The sequence below is a fragment of the Palaemon carinicauda genome, chromosome 5 (genome assembly GCF_036898095.1).
Source record: "Palaemon carinicauda isolate YSFRI2023 chromosome 5, ASM3689809v2, whole genome shotgun sequence".
NCBI classification, from domain to species: Eukaryota; Metazoa; Arthropoda; class Malacostraca; order Decapoda; family Palaemonidae; genus Palaemon; species Palaemon carinicauda.
The window spans coordinates 105,065,153-105,085,152 of record NC_090729.1 but is presented as its reverse complement, the minus strand read 5'-3'; the positions used below and the strand labels follow the sequence as shown (position 1 = coordinate 105,085,152).

The following is a 20,000-nucleotide window of genomic DNA, read 5'->3' as shown; positions in this document are numbered from 1 at the left end:
TTAACGAGGCGAAGGGGTAATGTTCCAGTGGCAAGCCTAATGCCCGATGTACCAAATCTGGAATTTTTTATGTTGTGGGTTGCTGACAAGTATATTTCCCATAGGATAACGTAGTACAAGCCTTCTGTATTAGAGATGTGCCAATACTACTTTAGATGCCGATACTGACACGGGTACCCAATTTTTTTTTTCTAGTCCGATACCTATACCGGAGAAATAACCGATACCGATACTCCGATACTTTACGAATTCTTTTTAATGATTACATTTAGAGTATAATATTGATTTGATGACTGACTTTTCAACCTTTTCAGTGCGTGCAATGCAGTGTGTGAGGCATTATTAGGCCTATTAAGTAAACAGTACAGGCTAAGCACATTGTAATATCTTTTTGACATAAAACAGTGATTTAAAGATTTATTTTTGACATATTAAACTATGGATGCTATGTCCATAGCAATGCCACAATCTGATCATAAATCTCATGTCTTCCCCTATATGAATTTTTTTATACTGAATACAACTAGATCACTGAACTAGAAAAACGGCTGTTCATAAATAGAGTAACGTAATGAATTATTTGCATTAGAAAATTTAGTCTTGGCGTGAGGAGATAAAAAAAAATATAAGAGGTTTCCATTTCCGACACTCAATCTCAGTCAATTTCTCCCTAATAGTGTTATGTTCTTCATATCACGTTTTGTCTTTCAGTTAACATTCAGGTACAGTTTCATCCATGAATTTTAGTACACACCAAGGTGGTGTGACGGGCCGAGAGAGGGTTGTGAACTCAAAGGCAGGATGCAATCAACTGAGTTATATTGTTATAGAACACTCTCCTTTATATACAAAACCTCAAGGCAACAGGACATAACAAGTTAATAAGACAGACAATGTTACAGAGGAAACAGCAGACATGAATTTTCATGTTCGTTTAGTGCGAGGGAAGAGCGAAGATACAAGCATAATATATGCAAAAGGAATTATGTACAATTGTGTGACACACGGTTGGTACATGGCTCCCCCCCTAAAAATGACATATTGTATATGTTAAATAGGGTGCCCTGATCTGGAGAGGCGAACTGTAGGCGGGTCATCTGGCAGAAGATAAGCAGGTTATAGACGATCAATGGAGACCCAGTCTTCTTTGCCCCGAATGTTTAGTAGGAATGCTTTCGGACTGCGTCGGATCACAAGGAAAGGGCCCGTGTAAGGGGGCGTTAGTGGTGGCTTGCTAGTGTCGTTGCGCAGGAAGACGTGCATTGCAGAGTGCAAGTCCGTTGGTATGTGATGCTTCGCTGGGGGTTTGTATGTCTGGTGGCACGGAGTAAATTTTCCCACGACGTGACGTATGCGCTGGAGATCGTCGGAGGAGGTTGTAGAAGGAAAATATTCGGCAGCGACGACCAACGGGTCGCCATACACCATTTCAGCTGCCGAAACGTCGAGGGCGTCTTTAGGAGTGGTCCTTAGTCCCAGGAGGACCCAGGGAAGCTGAGTAAACCAATTGCAATTCTTGCAGCGGGACATCAAAGCTGCTTTGAGGGGGCGAAGAAAACGTTCAACCATTCCATTGGCAGCGGGGTTATAGGCCGTTGTCTGATGTAGGGTGATGCCCAGGAGATTCGCTAATGACGTCCACAATTGAGAGGTGAAAGTGGTTCCCCTGTCAGAAGTAATATGCTCAGGGATACCGAATCTTGAAATCCATCCAGAGAGTAAGGCCGATGTACATGAGGCGGACGTTGCAGTTTCCATGGGAATGGCTTCAGGCCAACGAGTGGAGCGGTCGATGACGGTAAACAGGTAACGATGTCCTTGTGATGTGGGTAGGGGGCCTACAACGTAGACGTGAATGTGTGCGAAACGACGCTGAGGTTGAGGAAAGGTGCCCACTCCTGAATCCGTGTGTCGATGTACTTTGGAAGTTTGGCAAGAAGTACAGGCGCGGACCCAATCCTTAGCCTCCTTAGAAATGCCGTGCCAAATGAACTTTGCCTTCAGCAGCTGTGCAGTAGAAAGGCACGAGGGATGTGAAAGGCCGTGAATGAAATCAAAGACCTGGCGGCGCATGGGAGCAGGAATCCAAGGTCGCGGTCTACCAGTACTGACGTCACAGAGGAGGGGGGTGTTGGAGTCTTCGAGGGAAAAATCTTCCCAACGGAGGGACGTGCAGGACGTCCTACAAGCTTGATACTCTGGATCCTGTCGTTGGGCTTCAGCCAGGGCGTTGTAATCCAATCCCAGTTGAACGGCAGCCAAGTGTTTCTTGACAGGGCATCGGCAACGGGATTCATTTTCCCAGGGACGTATTGGAGGGTGCAATTGGATTCAGCCACGGCAGAGAGATGTCGGCGTTGACGGGCGAACCAGGCGTCAGACTGTCGAGTGAAGGCCTGCACCAGAGGCATGTGGTCTGTGCGAATGACGAGGGGCGTACCTTCTAAGAAATGGCGAAAGTGACGGACAGCCAAGTGCACCGCCAGCAATTCTCGATCGAAGGTAGAATAACCCGATTCTGCCTTGGACAGTTTTCTGCTGAAGAAGGCCAATGGGCAGGGCGAGCCTTTGACCACCTGCTCGAGTACTGCACCAATAGCGACGTCGCTGGCATCGGTGGAGAGAAGGAGAGGGGCGTGTGGGATAGGAAAAGTGAGAGCCGCAGCAGTTGATAGGGCCTTCTTTGCATTGCAGAAGGCTGCTTCTTGAAGGGGACCCCACTTCAGGTCCTTTGGCTTGCCCTTGAGGGAGGCGTAGAGGGGAGCAAGAGTGGCGGCAATGGCCTGGCAGAAAACGGTGATAATAGTTGATCATGCCCAAGAATTCCCGCAGAGCTTTGACGGTCGAGGCCGCGGGGAAATTCTGAACGGCTGCTACCTTCTCATGGAGGGGATGGACTCCTTCAAGAGTGATACGGTGCCCTAAGAACGACACTTCGTTGTCGCCAAAGGTACACTTGTCGTACCGGACTACAAGGCCGTTTTATTGCAGGCGGTCGAGCACGATGCGCAGGCGACGTAGGTGTTCCTCTTTTGAGGAGGGGAACACAAGTATGTCGTCCACATAACATACACAGAAAGGGAGGTCCCCTAAGATGCCATCCATGAGACGTTGAAACGTTGCCCCAGCATTACGAAGGCCAAAACAGGAATAATTGAAGGTGTATGTGCCAAACGGAGTGGTGATGGCGGTCTTGGGGATGTCTTCTGGGTTCATAGGCACCTGATAATACCCCTTCAGGAGGTCGAGCGTAGAGAAAACCTTCGCTTTGTGCAGGTAGGAGGTCACATCGGCAATGTTTGGGAAGGGGTAGTGATCCGGTTCTGTTTGCATGTTCAGGCGCCTGTAATCCCCGCACGGACGGAGGGAGCCGTCTTTCTTCAGAACGATACGTAAGGGTGACGACCATGGGCTGGAGGCCTTTTGGTAAAGGCCTATTTTCTCCATTTCGGCGAACGTCTGTTTGGCGGCTGCCAATCGTTCCGGTGCCAGACGTCTGAATTTTGCGAAGACTGGGGGTCCCGTCGTCTTGATATGGTGATAAATACCGTGCTTGGCAGGAACCCTGGGCGTTTGGCGAAGTTCTGGACGGAAAACTTCCGGGTACGACGTGAGGAGGTGGGCGTAGGCATCCGTGGGTGCGCTGATGTGGAGAGCGAGGTTAGAGGGGGCGGGTTGAAGAGGTGTCGACAAGTACGAGTCTGCGTTGACCAATCGTCGGTGGGCGACATCGACCAGAAGGTGGAAATGAGAGAGGAAATCCACACCGAGGATTGGCATTGTGAGGTCAGCAACGAGAAACTTCCAATTGAATTTACCGTTTCCGAACGATAATGTGCGGTTCTCGTAACCGTAGGTGGGTATCGCATATCCGTTGGCAGCTACCAAGCGGACGTCGGCAGATGTAGACAGACTACGTCGTGCCTTGAAGAGATTCTTTGGCAAAAGAGAACGACAAGCACCCATGTCTACCAAAAATCGCACGCCCGTTCCTGCATCCTGTAAAAAGAAAAGATTAGAAACATGGGAGGCCACTGCCACAAGCGATGGCCTACTTACACGTTTTTTGGCCACTGACAATCTTTGGCACATTTCTTTGCGGTTGCCCCGATTCTGAAGTGGTAGTAGCAAAACTGCGGCGGATGGGAGGTAGTAAGTGGCTATAGAAGTCGTTCGTTGGAGCGGGAGCGATTGGTGGGTGGTGGGCGACTTTTCGGCACGTCACGGGGTAGGCGTGTATGTCCTACGGCATTCATGTCGGCTTCGGTTGACGTTGAATAGGTATCCTCGTCGTCAGAGGTGGAGGCGTTGATGGAGGTCTTGAAGTGGCTGTCCATAAGGGCGTCGGCTTTGGTCATCAAGTTCTTTATGGGTAAACTATCGACATCGGGTATGGCAGCGCGTACAGGTTCGGGTAAACGGCGTATCCAAAGGGCACGAAGTAGGTTCACCTCACGAGGAGAGCCGTCTGCGGCAGGTTGAAGGCGAGCGATACTGGTCATTTCCCTGAGGGCAAGCGAAGCCCTTTGGTCTCCCAACGGTTGTTGCGAGAGCTGAAAAAGCTTTGCTATACGGGCGGCTGGCGACGGCGAGTACTGCTGCAGAAGGTATATTTTGAGGGCGTCATACGCTATTAGGGTGTCTCCTTGTTCACAAAGCCAGTCGGATATTTCTGGGAAGGTGTCCTCGGGTATCGCCGCGAGAACATAATCCGCTTTGGTGGTTGAGCGAGTCATGCCCGATACGAAAGTGGACTTCTGCGCGTTGAAACCAAGCAAACGCTTCTCCGCTGGCGAACGGTGAAAGTTACAATGGGGCGGCCGCAGCGCCAACTGCTGTAGTAGAGTCCGTCTCCGTCATAGTACCAACGATGGAGGGGCGAGGGAGGTGGGGGTGGAAGGCAGTGGGAGCGAGTCGACTTCCGGGGTCACCAATGTGACGGGCCGAGAGAGGGTTGTGAACTCAAAGGCAGGATGCAATCAACTGAGTTATATTGTTATAGAACACTCTCCTTTATATACAAAACCTCAAGGCAACAGGACATAACAAGTTAACAAGACAGACAATGTTACAGAGGAAACAGCAGACATTAATTTTCATGTTCGTTTAGTGCGAGGGAAGAGCGAAGATACAAGCATAATATATGCAAAAGGAATTATGTACAATTGTGTGACACACGGTTGGTACAGTGGGAGAAAAGTAGAAATTTAGAATGTACACCAAAATTCATATAGGGATTGTACAAGGAATCACATATAATTTTTTAGTTATTTTAATGTTAGCTATTCTACTCAAGCCCTAAAGTTAGTCCCGTTCAGTGGTAGAACTCTATAAGTAATAGGTCCAATATTATCTAAGCTAGAATGAATTATCAATTGTCAGTTGGTTAGAAAAAGTCGAAATTGGCAACTTCACTTCCAACCCCCTTCCAAGTCCATATAAGAAACTAGCACAGGTGCAATACTCTCAAATCATAAAGATGAAAAAGTTTCTTGCCTTCATGTGAAATTATAATACTTCAACAAAAGTGATATTTGTATATACATTAGAATAAGATTATACAAAATTATTCTAAAATATAACAATTAAGAAAAAGAATAAGAAGAAACATTGCAAGACTATTTCACAACACTATGCTCCATCTACTTCAGCCTTGTTGTTTTGCTGAGATGTCATAATTGTTGGAAAAACATTTAATCTCAACAGAAGGAAATCTTTGATGTTCGAATAACCCAAAGTACCAGTATCGGAGTATTGGCAATTTAAGCTCACCTTTCGACTGGCTGATACTAATACCAGATACTCATGGTGGAGGCCGATACCAATACCGACACTGGTGTCATGACAGTGGTCGATACCAGTACCAATACTCACAAAATAGGCCCATACTACTGATAACATACTATCAGCACATCTCTATTCTGTGCATCTTTAAAAAGGGATTGGCAGTCCACACCACAAGAGGTGTTTCATATCACCCTTAAAATATTCAGTATTTTGCCTTCAACATTTTCAAATGTGACACTCCCAGTATGTGGTCAAATATTAGCCAAAAATATTTTTCTTTATATGCAGAGGAATTGTTGACCTATGATATAAAGATCTGGGTCTGGGTGTACATCACTTTTATAACTCAAATTAATTACAATTCATGCTTCTTTGAAATCTAAAACCATTCATGTCTGCCCACATTACAATATGATCCTATGCAAAGTTGCTACTTTCGTTCAAATACTATCCTGCAAGTGAAAAACACCATTAAATAGGAGGGTGTGAAGAATATTAGAAGGGATAACAGTAATAAAAGCTATACCGTACCCCTTATAGCCAGAGTATGCAAAATTATACCTAGTAGTGATCCCTGACAAACTCCTTCCCCTTACATCACTGGTGGAGATTTTAGTTTTCCTTGGAATGCAAATTGCTATAATCACTAAAAAGACCAATTCATTTTATTTGAGGGATGCAGGTAAGAGGTATATTATTCCATTGCATTCCAATAGGAACAAATTTAAGCCCAAGTTGTTCTTTACTGTTGTTTAAACCCATGAATCCCATTAGATATATTTTACATCCAGCAACTTTGTTTTAAGATGAGTGAGTAAAACTCCCAAAAGGAGTATGGGGCTCCAATGATAAATTTAAAAGTAAAAGTTTGAGACTGATAGTTAATTGGGAAAATTAAAATCCAACGAAGTACCCAATACTGAGAGGAAAAAAGCTGATCCATTAACAGATATATGTAGAATACTACTTCAATCAGAAAAAGCAGCAGTATTAATATAAACATAAAATCAACTCCACACAAATAAATATGTGTAGCCTTCTGCATCAGTTGAGCAGACCGGTCTCTTGGTTTAGCAATGAAGTTCCCAAGAGAGAACCGAAAACTTTATACACAAGGATTCGTCAAATACAATTTTGCATAGTTGAAAAATTGCAAAATGCTTGGTATTTGTTAAGTATTCTCTAAAAAAAAAGTTAGTGAAATTATAAAACTTTTTGGATAAATTCTACAAAATATGCAAAGAGTAAAGAGTCAACAAACTGTAACTAGATTATACATACTTTTTAAATTCTGTTAACATGGAGGTAGGTCTCAGATGGATACAAGATGGAGAAGTTATGGAAAGACATGTCACTTCCTCTTTCTTTCGTTGTGCATATCTCTTGACTTTCTAAATACAAAAGAGAAAAAAAAAATAAACATGAAAAATATATCAAAATGCTTGTTATATAAGTATTCATAATTAGTCTTAATATAATCTTTAAATTAAGGATGATGGTGCTACCAAATGAAATGCCATCACAGACTAAAATAGTATAATCCCAAAACAATGTAGGACACATGATAATTTAAAGAAAGCTGTGGTGTGAAAGTTTAACAGCAGAACACACAAGTTCAACATACAGTATACTGCATTTGAGTACCTTTATCATTACTTAAGAACATAACTGCAAAACCAACTTGCAAGTCCTCTTGTAAACAAAAGCTTTTATATCCTGCATTTGATATACATACATAATAAGATTTGGACTACAAACTATCAATTATCAGAGAAAAGGCCTATATAATAAAGATTACTGTATTTGCAATGGATTTTGACCTAGGAAAAATCTATTTTTGGGTGAGATAGTTCCTATCGGCAGCTTCCTACTGTATAATATTTCTGTGAGCGATATTACAAGAGAATTACCGTCAGGTATCACGGGATTTTTACCCCCGGAACGACTATCCTAAGATATCATGTATAATCAGGGATGTATCCATGGATATCCACAGATATCTGCACCTCAAACAGACTTAACCCAGTCTTGGATTCTAAGGAGGAGGATAGGCGAGGAGCTGTTATATATCCTCTCCTTTCCTAGTACTGTTTGTCTCTGATAAACTCATTCCACATAGCAGCGTAATTACTGGGAGACAAGGCATCTGACGAGGCATAGGGGAGGGACAACGTAACAGGTCGGCCATCAGGATGACATGGCTGTCTCACCCAAAAATAGATTTTTCCTATGTCAAAATCCGTTTTTTGAGCTCGAGCTATGGCGTCCTGAAGGAAGTGTACCAGAAAATTACCTATGCCTCAGTAGGAAACCTCAAAGAGAGAGGTCCCAGTACCGAAATGCACACATAGGATTACTCCGTCAAGGCATAGGTATCACTCTCAACTATATATCCCAGAACAGTTCGGAGGCAGTATTGACAAGCATGATGGTCTGACAAGGAGGCAATAAAGACCAAAGGACCGCCCTCCTCAATTGGAAATTCACCTGAAACTAGTGTCGGGAACCTTAAGGAGCCCGAAACTAAAGGAGGCATCATAGTTGAGGCGTATGGGACCAAAACCCGCTAGGAGACTAAATCCAATTATGTTCAGGAAGGATAATAATGAGAGGGCACACTAAAGTTAATGCCACTACAGTAATTATAATTATAATAGTAGGGCGTAAGATTAAAAGGCATGTAACAATTCACAGCCAATTCACAGTGCCAAGGTTAACGAGCAACCATCATTATACTGCCCATACCCAGACATAAGGTAACATTAGGGGACAAATACATGACATAAGGAACCATAGGGAACTTATGACAAGATAAACCTGATCAATAGACACATGATCACGCCTGTGCAAAAAGGGGTAATCGCCCGAACCAAATGAGATTTACCTTAACTACCATTTAGACAGTTAGGCTGTAGCACTGAGGGAACACACACAACGTCGGAAAGACACGTGAAGGTAAAAGGGAAATGATGAAATGCATTTTTCCCTTTTTTCCTTGAAGCAAAAACCATTTACTCATTGCCAATAACAAGCTGAAGAAGTGCCCTAGGACGCATTGTGGGCTACGTCATTGCAATGGGTTTGATAACACTTCCCGCAGCCACCACAAAATGGTGTATCTCCTACAATTGTTTCAGATATTTCCCGAAGAAAACCCAAGTGGACTTCCAACCAGTATATGCCTGCAGTATATGCCTGCAGTCACTCAAAGGACATATACTGGAAAAAGTTCGAGGAGGAAGCCACGTTAGACAAATCAGACCCCTCTATCTTTCTGAAACAAATGACCACCCTTAAACTGCACTGTTCTTAGTAAATACACTTTTGAACAGTGCACTGGACACAGGGAAAGTACCCCTGGTATGGGAACTATTTTCCATAGACCCCAACGTTTAAAGGGAACTTCATTCTTAACCAGGAAAGTGGGATCAGGGTATAAATTAACCTCACCATGATCCACAAATTCAATGTGGTCTTCGTCTCTAGAAAGCGTCACAATGTCATTAACCCGAGCACCGGAAGCCAATGCAATTAAAAAGATGACTTTCTGATTGAGATCTTGAATAGAAGCCATTAGATTGTTTATGTCCGAAGTGAATTGCCAAACTTTGTCCAAAGACCAAGCGATAGACTTCGGTGGAGCCTACAGCCGCAGCCTCGCACAAACCTTCAGAATTTTGTTGAAGAGATTTGAGTTAAAGTCGACATCAAAGGCGTATGGTATAGGTCTAGTGAGGGTCGAATTGTACGACGAAATCGTGGAGGTAGCTAGACCTTATACGTGCAAAGCAAGCAGGAAACTTAAACAAAATCCATAGTAATCGACCCTGGATTTTGCCTTTGACCAATTTGACCCATTTCGTCCATGACGTTTCATACCGAGTCATGGTGTTTGAAGACTCCTAGTTTCCGCAAATACCCACTTATCACGTTGAATTTGGAACTTCTTTCCCAGGGCTAAGGCATAAAAATCATGAGATGAGGGTTGTTCGAGCTCCATGATAGAGCGTAAATAATCTCCTGCTGCTCCTCCTGGGACAGAATCGGGTTGGTCACGGTACCAACTTGGAGTTCAAATCCATGACGATGGGAAACCAGTTGCTCTTTGGCTACAGAGAAGCCACCAGAGCTGCCGTCTCTTGAAAGATCGAAGCCTGTCCAAAACCTTCATGAGGAGCTTGAACAGTGGAAATACGTAAATCGTCGTCCGACGATTCCTATCCAGGGACATTTCGTCCATGGCCACTACTGCTTGATCCCCTTTCGGTGCTACCTAGCAGGGAAGTATTTTGTTGAGACTCATCGCAAACTGATCCACTTGAGGGCCAGTGACTTGATCTCCCTTAAGGTGGGATGTTGACAAGTGCCAACCTTTCTTTTGAGCCATCATAAAGACGGCTATCATTACGTGGTTTATTTGAGGAGACCTCAACCCTTGTCTGTTGATGCAATGGACTATCACCCTGTTGTTGAGGTCTAGACGGATATGAATGTTCTCCTTCAAGTATAATTTCTTGAGGGACAAGAAGTCTGCCATGGACTCTGGAATACTGATGTGGAATTGTTGAAATTTCTGAGACCAACAGCTTTGCACTTTCTTGGGTGTGTTACGAACGCCATCCCCCCCCCCCCCCCCATTCTATGCTTGCATCTATGAGTCACACAATGAGGACGGGGTTCGTTACCGAGGTGAATTGTAAAGATCTTAGAAACCCCTCTTGGCGTCGCCTGGTGATCATCCCCGACTTGATCAGGGATCTGTCTGACGTCTCTATTTCTTTTCTGTTGGAGGGAGGAATAGATAGTGATTCAATTTTTTTTATGTCTAGCATAGAGGTCCACCCATCGTTGTGATTCCATTTTTTTAGGTCTAGCATAGAGGGTCACCCATCGTTCTGATTCTATCTTTTTTATGTCTAGCAAAGTGGGTCACCCATTGTTGTGATTCCATTTTTTTATGTCTAGCATAGAGGTCCACCCATCATTGTAATTCCATTTTTTTATGTTTACCATAGAGGGTCACCCATCCTTGTGATTCCATTTTTATTATGTCTAGCGTAGAGAGTCAACCATCGGTCGGATTCTATTTTTTTTTATATCTAGCATAGAGGTCCACCCATCGTTGTGATTCCATTTTTTTTTTTTTGTCTAGCATAGAGGTCCACCCATCGTTGTGATTCCATTTTTTTTTATGTCTAGCATAGAGGGTCACCCATCGTTGTGATTCCATTTTTTTATGTCTAGCATAGAGGATCACCCATCGCTGTGATTCCATCTTTTTAGGTCTAGATTACAGGATCATCCATCACTGTGATTCCTATTTTATCTGTATTTTAAAAGATTACCCATCGTTGTGACTTTAATTTTATGTCTTTGTATTGGATCCCCCATCGCTGTAATTCCATGTGAATTTGTTGTTTATTTATTTTGGACACCTTGCAATCAGATAGCCTACATGCCCACCCATTGTCGTGCTCCCTGGTTTTCAAGTTAGGCTCCTGTTCAATTACTTGTGAGGCTTGCTATTCGGTGATAGTTCTTTCCTGAGAGGTATTTTTTACAGCCATTGTGTATTTTGCCCAGCTCCATCTATATCCTTTCTTCCGTGAGACTCTTACGTAGGCTAGAGTGTCTTTACCATCCGTGTAATTTCTTGCACGGTCAACACCGTACCTTGAGCTGTTAACTTTGATCTGGTCGCTGTCTCCACAAGGAATTAGCGAAATGACTACTGCTGAGATAAGTGCTTTTGTGGACTTGGCAGAACAACAAGGCTATGAGGGAGACGCATTGCGAAGGTTTGTGCAGGAACTCACGAATGAAGCCAATGCCCGGAGAAGAGTCAAGCAAGAAGAATTGGAAAGAGAAAGAGATTAAGAAAGCATGAATTAAAAATGCAGGAGCTCGAGAGCGTATGAATTAAAGATGCAGGAAATGGGCATTCAATTGGCACAGCTCAATAACTCGCCACCTCAACACAATGTTGCCAAAGTCCAGCAGGAAAATCTCAGGAAGGTCCAGCTCATTGAAGGGGTCACCAAGAAACTCCCTACAGTAAAGTTGAAGGTGTCCACGACCCAGCTTAGCAAGAGGTGCAGACAAGGGGTAGGGAGCAATCTCAAGACACGAGGGCTGCGACGTGCTTTTGGGTCAAGAGCCCATGAAGGGTGTACAGCAAGTGCCCCTCAGGTGCATGAAGGCTGCCCAACCAGAGCCCCAAACTGTGAGGACACCATGTACTGCAGAAGACAAATGGCTAGCTAACACTAACCTTGGTGAAATACCTTGGTTAAGTGAGGAGGCCCAAGAGTCTTCCTCCTCCAGCAATGAGTCTAAATCTCGTACCCTAAAATGCTCCCCAGCTTAAGCAATGCTGCTTACAACCATTGGCGATGGGGCTATCTCAAACACCAGGCCAGAGGTCTCAGAAAAGGCAAGAGGGGAATCACCCATCAGCCCAGAGACCCCCAGGAGCCAGACAGAGCTCATCAGATTTCAGCTGTCGGACAAGAAGCTGAAAAACTTCAGTGAAGCTGCCTATTTGGATGAAGCAGAAATGATTAATCTTTCAAAGAAGAACTTCAGACTGAAGGATGGGGTGCTCCTCAGAATCACCCAAGGCCCTCACGAATCAGCATGTAGTTGTACCCCGCAATTCCCGCTTGTCGGTGCTACACATGGCCCATGAGGGACTGGGAGGGCACTTTGGGGTGAAGCGCACAACCCAACTGATCCAACCTCATTTCTTCTGGCCGGGCTTGCAGAAGAGTGTTAAGGCTTACGTAACCTCCTGCCATCCGTGCCAAGTTGCCGGTAATCCAAACCAGGTAGTGCCGAGGGCTCCTCTCCAACCCATTCCATCCGCAAGTATTCCTTTCCATGATGTGTTGGTGGATTATGTAGGTCCCCTGGCCCGGAGTAAGCACGGAAATTGTTTCCAATTAACAATGATCGATCGTTTCACGCACTGCCTCGAAGCTATGCCAACTAGGTGTGCCAGTGCCTATCATGCTGACCACAAGTTCCCACTGACAGTCCTAACGAACCATAACCCAGTAACCTACTTGACTGAGCTCCGTAATAAGAATAAAGGGCTCACGAGGTGGGCCATAGACCTCCAGAGCTACATCTGGAATGTTGAGCGCATATAGAGCTCAGGTGATAGAATAGCAGATGGGCTCTCCCGGCATTAGTGCTCCAAGCACAGTGCCATGTCCATAACACGTAGCTTTAGTCAGTAGGTTAATCTAAATTGTATAGAAAAATATTAATTTGGCCTTGGTGTCTCCCCAGGTAGATAATCTTAAGGAGCCAGCTTGGCCTCATTGGTTACATTTAATTTATTTTTATGGATTTATCTTACCACTTGCATGTTGTAATTTGTCCATTTGCTTCCATTTTCATCCCTACCACTGCAATAGGTCACATAACTTTAATTATTATTGCATTTTCCCATTTTTTGTTGTTGCTTCAGAGCCAGCATGCTTACTTCTATGTGGCTCTTGAAGTTAATATACTATCAAAATAAAGTAAAATTATGACCCTAGTTGCAGCTTGGGAATTAATTCATTATCGTGGAGAGACTCACTGAAGGAGGAGTCATTAAGGCTAGTGGCTACAAACCTTGCTTGCAGAGTTCTTGTCCTATTTTAGGACAAATTCTCTGCTGAAATGGGGGCCTGTTATTTGTGACGGTCATTGCACCATTTTTTCATACAAAAGGACCGGTCAAAATTCCACAAGCGTTGGGACCCTACCCAGAGCCTCGCCACCTGCCCACCCATTCTATACCCGTCTACTCCCCTGAGGTCTCATTTCAGACATCTTCAAAAAACATGTGGCTGCATAACGCTGCCACAAAGGGAACCAGGGAGAAGTCAGGAGGCGGCCTACTGATGAGGGATGAAGGGAGAGGAGACCAAGACTGAGGACCAATGGGACAGCGGTCAGGCCAATAGACCCCCTCCCCATTTTCGGGGGCTAAAAGAGGTTACCTCGACGTAGGACCAGCTGGGCACCCTTCTTCGCTTTCCATCCTCCACCGAAGCAGGACCTGTGATACGTTTTCCAAAAGGGAGGAGACAGAGTCCTTTTTATCAAGGTAAGGTAACCTTCATTATCCCATCCATATATGCCAACCACGTGTGCCCTTTGCTCCTAACCTTAATTAATTCACACGGTGACAGTGTTAATTCCCACGTGACAGTGTTTTAAGTTCCTAAGTTTTGCACTTGCATTTTATTTGCTTAAAGGTTTTGACCACACGACTTCGTGTTCTCAGGCTGTAGAAGTAAAGTGATCGGTTAATAATTTAATTTACTTCCCTTTCCAGGGAATGAGATTGTTTACTGTGCTGAAGTTGTCCACGGTCTATCCAACTCCACGTGAGCACGTTGTGACCATTCAACAATAAGATATTCACCCGTTGTGCTCCCTTTTATCAATTTATTAGTGAATTAGTACTGTAAATATACGTATTTTTTTTTTTGTCGGTAAATTTTGTCTTATTGCCAACTGGCGACCTTCCATTGTTCTTTTTTGTTCATGTCCTGAGTTCCATAAGCAAGGTCAGACTCACAATCCCGGGTGTAACAAAATATATATATATATATATATATATATATATATATATATATATATATATATATATATATATATATATATATATATATATACATGTGTGTGTGTGTGTGTACAGTCAAATCCAAATGTCCTGTCGTCTCCAGTCCCCCCACTGTCATCCCAATACCTATAGATTCCAGAACTTCAGGTTTAGAAGAGTTTAATAGTTAGGAGGGAGGACAACAGGCAGGGTGGGTGGCGTGACAGGCTAGTAGTGCGTGGGCTGAGGTGGCTCACCTTCCACCCCCCTTAAAATTGACAAAAGTGCATTTAAGTTGTAGCTTTTGATCCATATTTTCATTTTTTAAATGTTCCCATTGCAAAACCAATTTTAGGCACCTCCATAAATGTAACCCCAGGACCAGCCAGACCAATATCTGATGACATTTTCTGCCTTATTTCATATCTAGACACCTCAAGAAATAGAATGATACCCATTAAGTGTACTTATTGGCCAAATCATGGAAATGAGATGTTATGTAAAAAGGTCAATTTTCAAATTTGTCGTTTTATAGCCTCAGAATTGTAAAAACTGATAAAGCTCATAACTCTTCTTACAGAGGGGCTACGGAAATTATTTTGGTGTGTTTTCCTAGGTTTTAGGGTCAAAAAATCCAAAAAAAAGCATTCCCAACAATGTCAACTAATTACATCATGCTGAAATTCAAGATGGCCGCCACTCTGCATGCCGTAAATTTGACTTGGGTATAACTCTTCCATGAATGCAGCAAGAGAGATAATATTCGTGTCCTCACCCAGGTTCTTGAGATCACAGCATCCAATAAAGGCAGTCTCAACAAGTCTGTCAGTAAATTTGGAGAAAGTCACATAAATCAACAACAGAAATGCTTTATTTGAAGGTTACGAAAATCATGAATGAAATAAATAAAACTGTACATGAATGTACAACATACTCATATGATGTAAGACCTCATGGTAGATTTCAGGGTCGAAGGACCAAGGACCTCCCTTGTATCACAAGATATTTCCAATACAGTGGAACCTCTACATACGAATTTAATCCGTTCCAGAACCAACTTCGGATGTAGAAATTGTTCGGATGTCGAAACGAATTTTCCCATAAGAATACATTGAAATAGGATTAATCCGTGGTTGAGCCCAAAAACCTATGATAACTTCTTAATAAACCACTACACATAATTTTCCCATGAGAATAATGAACACTAAATTAGATAATAGACATGTAAATAAGAAGAATAGACATGTAAATAAGAAGAATTAGCAAAAAATTATAAATAAGAAACGGGTTTTTAGCGTCACTTTACCTTAGAAACTCCAGCGCAGGTGTTGTTCGTCTTCGCTACGCAGAGAGGAGAGAGGAGACGGACGGACGGCGAGGAGGTAGAGAGGTTAACTACGATAAACGTAACACTCCCGTAACTTATTCTAACTTACACTAAGTGAACTTTAACATAAGTTAGCTTATTTTTTTTTTTTATATTTTATATTTTTTTTTACATTTTCTTTTTTTCTTTTTGATGATTACGTAATTTTAATCACTATCACTTACATTTAAAATTGACTGAATTTCTTTTGCTTCACTCTTTTCCGTTTTCTGTGTTTTACTTTCTTCCTCTTCACTCTTTGCCGTTTTCTTCGGTTCACTTACATCCTCTTCATCGCGAGTTCGCTTCGCAGTTTTTTTAAAGAAAGCATCGATAGATAATTGCTTCGTACGGCTTTTCAGAATGTTTCGAAAGAGCGTTAGGCAAACATCATCGAATTGAGAATCTACACGACAAACCTGCAATTTCTTTGGATGGTATTTGTCGATGAAATCGACCACGTCTTGATAACACCTCTTTTATTTGCGCTGAACCTAACACATGTTCTACCTCCTCGCTCTCTTCCTCGTCATCACTCATGTGCTCCGACATAGCATGGAGTTCCTTGAGCTCATCCGTCGTCAGTTCGTCGTGATGTTCGGCGACGAGTTCCGTAACGTCATCTGCGTTGACCTCCAGACCCATGGACTTGCCAAGGGAGACGATTTCCTCTACGGCTTCCGCTGCACCGACCACGGGATCAGGGTCGGGGTCAAAACCCTCGAAATCTCGGGGAGAAACTGCATCAGGCCACAGCTTCTTCCATGCAGAATTGAGGGTCCGTCGAGTTAATCCCACCCAAGCCTGATCAATGATCTTTAAGCAGTGCACGATATTGAAGTGGCCCCTCCAAAATTCACGCAAAGTTAAGTTGGTGCTTTGCGTGACATTAAAGCACTGCTTGAATAAGTGCTTGGTGTACAGCTTCTTAAAATTAGAGATGACTTGCTGGTCCATGGGCTGGAGGATAGAGGTGGTATTTGGTGGAAGATACAGCACCTTTATGAACTTGAATTCATCGAAGATATCATCTTCAAGTCCAGGGGGGTGAGCGGGTGCATTGTCAAGGCATAGCAGGCACTTTAAAGGCAATTTCTGCTCATGAAGATACTTCTTCACAGAAGGACCGAAAGCTTGGTTTACCCATTGCACAAAGAATTGCCTAGTGACCCAGGCCTTCGAGTTGGATCGCCAGAAAACATGAAGCTGATCCTTATCGACGTTGTGTGCTTTAAAGGCCCTAGGGTTCTCCGAATGGTAAACAAGCAAGGGCTTGTCTTTAAAGTCCCCGCTAGCGTTGGCACATAGAGCAAGAGTCAACCGATCCTTCATTGGCTTATGCCCAGGCAATTTCTTCTCTTCAGCAGTGATGTAGGTTCGACTCGGCATCTTCTTCCAAAACAGCCCGGTTTCATCACAATTGAACACCTGCTGCTCTACGTAGCCTTCTTCCTTTACGATATTTTCGAATTTCTTAACAAAGTCAGCTGCAGCCTTTGTGTCCGCACTAGCAGCCTCTCCGTGGCGAACAACTGAATGAATCCCGGACCGTTTCTTAAATTTCTCAAACCAGCCACGAGATGCCTTGAAATCATCTGAGGAAGGCTCGGTTGAACTCTCCCCAGCATCACCCCCAGAGCTCTCCTCCTTCAAGTCCGTAAAGATGGCGTGCGCCTTCTCGCAGATAACGGTTTCGGTGATGGTGTCGCCAACGATCTCTCTATCCTTAATCCACACTAGAAGAAGTCGTTCCATCTCTTCTATGATAGGGGTACGGCGTTTGGAAATTATAGTGATCCCCTTAGAAGGTTTCACTGCTTTAATAGCTTCCTTCTGTTCAAGGATTGTCGAGATCGTCGACATATTACAGCCATACTGTTTAGCAAGTTCACTCACGCGGATGCCACGCTCATGTTTTTCAATAATTTCCTGCTTAGTTTCTATAGAAAGCATTTCCTTCTTCCTTTTCTCACCACTACCACTACCACTGCCAAAACTAAGCCTTTTTGGACCCATGATTTACGTAAATTATCGTTAATGGATGCACGTAAAAAATCACGATTAAATCACAGTTAATATTAGAACGCACAGAGCACAACCGCAAGAAGCCGACGAGAACAGAGGACTGACCCAAGCCGCGCTAATTGAGCGTCCCTCCGAGGTCGATGTGCTGCCTTCTATCGGCGGAAATAAAAAACACTTCAGGCGCTATGAGCACCGACTACGCGTACGAGTATTGTTTACTTCGGGTGTCGAAAAAAACATTCGGGTGTAGAGTCGGAACGTGTTCGAATTGTACTTCGCGTGTCGAAAAATTCGGATACAACCGGTACGACGAAAATTGCTACTTCGTGTGTCGAAATAAAATTCGGGTGTAGAGTCAAAAATTTGCTCGAATTTTACTTCGAATGTTGGAAAATTCGGATGTAGATACGTTCGGATGTAGAGGTTCCACTGTAATTGCCTTTCCATTAATCAAAAGTGGACTTAAAGGTACCCAAGTAGACTATTAAACTTTATACCTTGCATAGGTTGACTTTTTCCTGTAGTCCTGAAATCTACCATGAGGTCTTACATCATATGAGTATATTGTACATTCATGTACAGTTTTATTTATTTCATTCATGATTTTCGTAACCTTCAAATAAAGCATTTCTGTTGTTGATTTATGTGACTTTCTCCAAATTTACTGACAGACTTGTTGAGACTGCCTTTATTGGATGCTGTGGTCTCAAGAACCTGGGTGAGGACACGAATATTATCTCTCTTGCTGCATTCATGGAGGAGTTATAGCCAAGTCAAAATTACAGCGTCCAGAGTGGCGGCCATCTTGAATTTCAGCATGATGTAATTAGTTGATATTGTTGAGAATGCTTTTTTTGGATTCTCTGACCCCAAAACCTGGGAAAACACACCAAAATAATTTCCGTAGCCCCTCTGTAAGAAGAGTTATGAGCTTTATCAGTTTTTACGATTTTGAGGCAAAAAAACGACAAATTTGAAAATTGGCCTTTTTACATAACATCTCATTTCCATGATTTGGCCAATGAGTACACTTAATGGGTATCATTCTATTTCTTGAGGTGTCTAGAGATGAAATAAGACAGAAAATGTCATCGGATATTGGTCTGGCTGGTCCTGGGGTTACATTTATGGAGGTACCTAAAATTTTCACTTGACCCCAAATTTGGTGACCTTTTGACCTCTGGTGACCTAATTATTAAACATAATTGCAAATTGTCTATTTTATCTGTTAGAGAGGCCCAAAGCAAACATTTTGATATGTCATTTATCTTTCTCTGACCATTCAGTCCGGAGTTATGTCTAATTTGGTTTCCCCTACCCCATAATTGGCAGCAGCAAAATTCGATGATGTCATCGAAGAAAGTGGCCCAGTAGTGGTAGTGCGTCCCTATTTTTTCAATGGGAACATTGAAAAAATGAAATATGGATCAAAAGCTACAACCTAAATGCACTTTTGTCAATTTTAAGGGGGGGGTGTAAGGTGAGCCCCTCAGCCCACGGACTATAGGTGAGGACGCCAAGAAGAGGCAGGACGACAGTGGGGGGGGGGGAGTACCATTCGTTAGAGCTGTGTGGTGTGTGATGGCCAGGGAAACACAAAACTATATGTATGAATGCAATTTCAATATAATATCACAAGATCCCATCCTAGTTTTATGATTATAATAATTCTAACTTATATTTACTGTATTTTTTACTATATCCTTCTCGCGAACAACTTGACAAAAATTATCGATGATTAATTTGGCAATTAATATGTCTTGACTGAAAAATCTTTTGTAAACACCAGATAGAAGTCCTCTCTCTCTATATCTCTTTATATATATATATATATATATATATATATATATATATATATATATATATATATATATATATATATATATATATATAGATACACACGTGTGAGTTTGTGTGTGTTTGTGTATCGAAAGAATGTGTTTGTATAGGCGGGGAAGGAGGAATTTTATTTGAAAGTAATTCACTATCAATTCATCAGTATCATAATATTTTCGGCAATAATTCCAAATTATATCTACGTTGTATAAACCCAGATGAAAAGTATTTTACATCAGTGGAAGCACGAACAAGGCATTGCTAGAGGTGACGGAATACCCGCTATGATGAGATAAATATTCAGAAAAGAGCTATGAGTGGAAGAGTTTGTATTAATTTTTAGAGTTGAATGATTATTTGGAAGGTTCACGAGCAATGAATATG

The 20,000-nt window shown here is 42.9% G+C and overlaps 1 protein-coding gene across 1 annotated transcript in view; it reads right to left on the bottom strand.

Annotated features, from left to right (window-relative positions):
* Positions 1-20,000, bottom strand: part of LOC137641382 (RING finger protein 17-like) — a 1,982,860-nt gene that overhangs the window by 633,986 nt on the left and 1,328,874 nt on the right. The window contains exon 23 of the mRNA XM_068373901.1: positions 7,069-7,178. Coding sequence (XP_068230002.1) covers positions 7,069-7,178 — 110 coding nt within the window. The remainder of the gene's footprint in view (positions 1-7,068; positions 7,179-20,000) is intronic.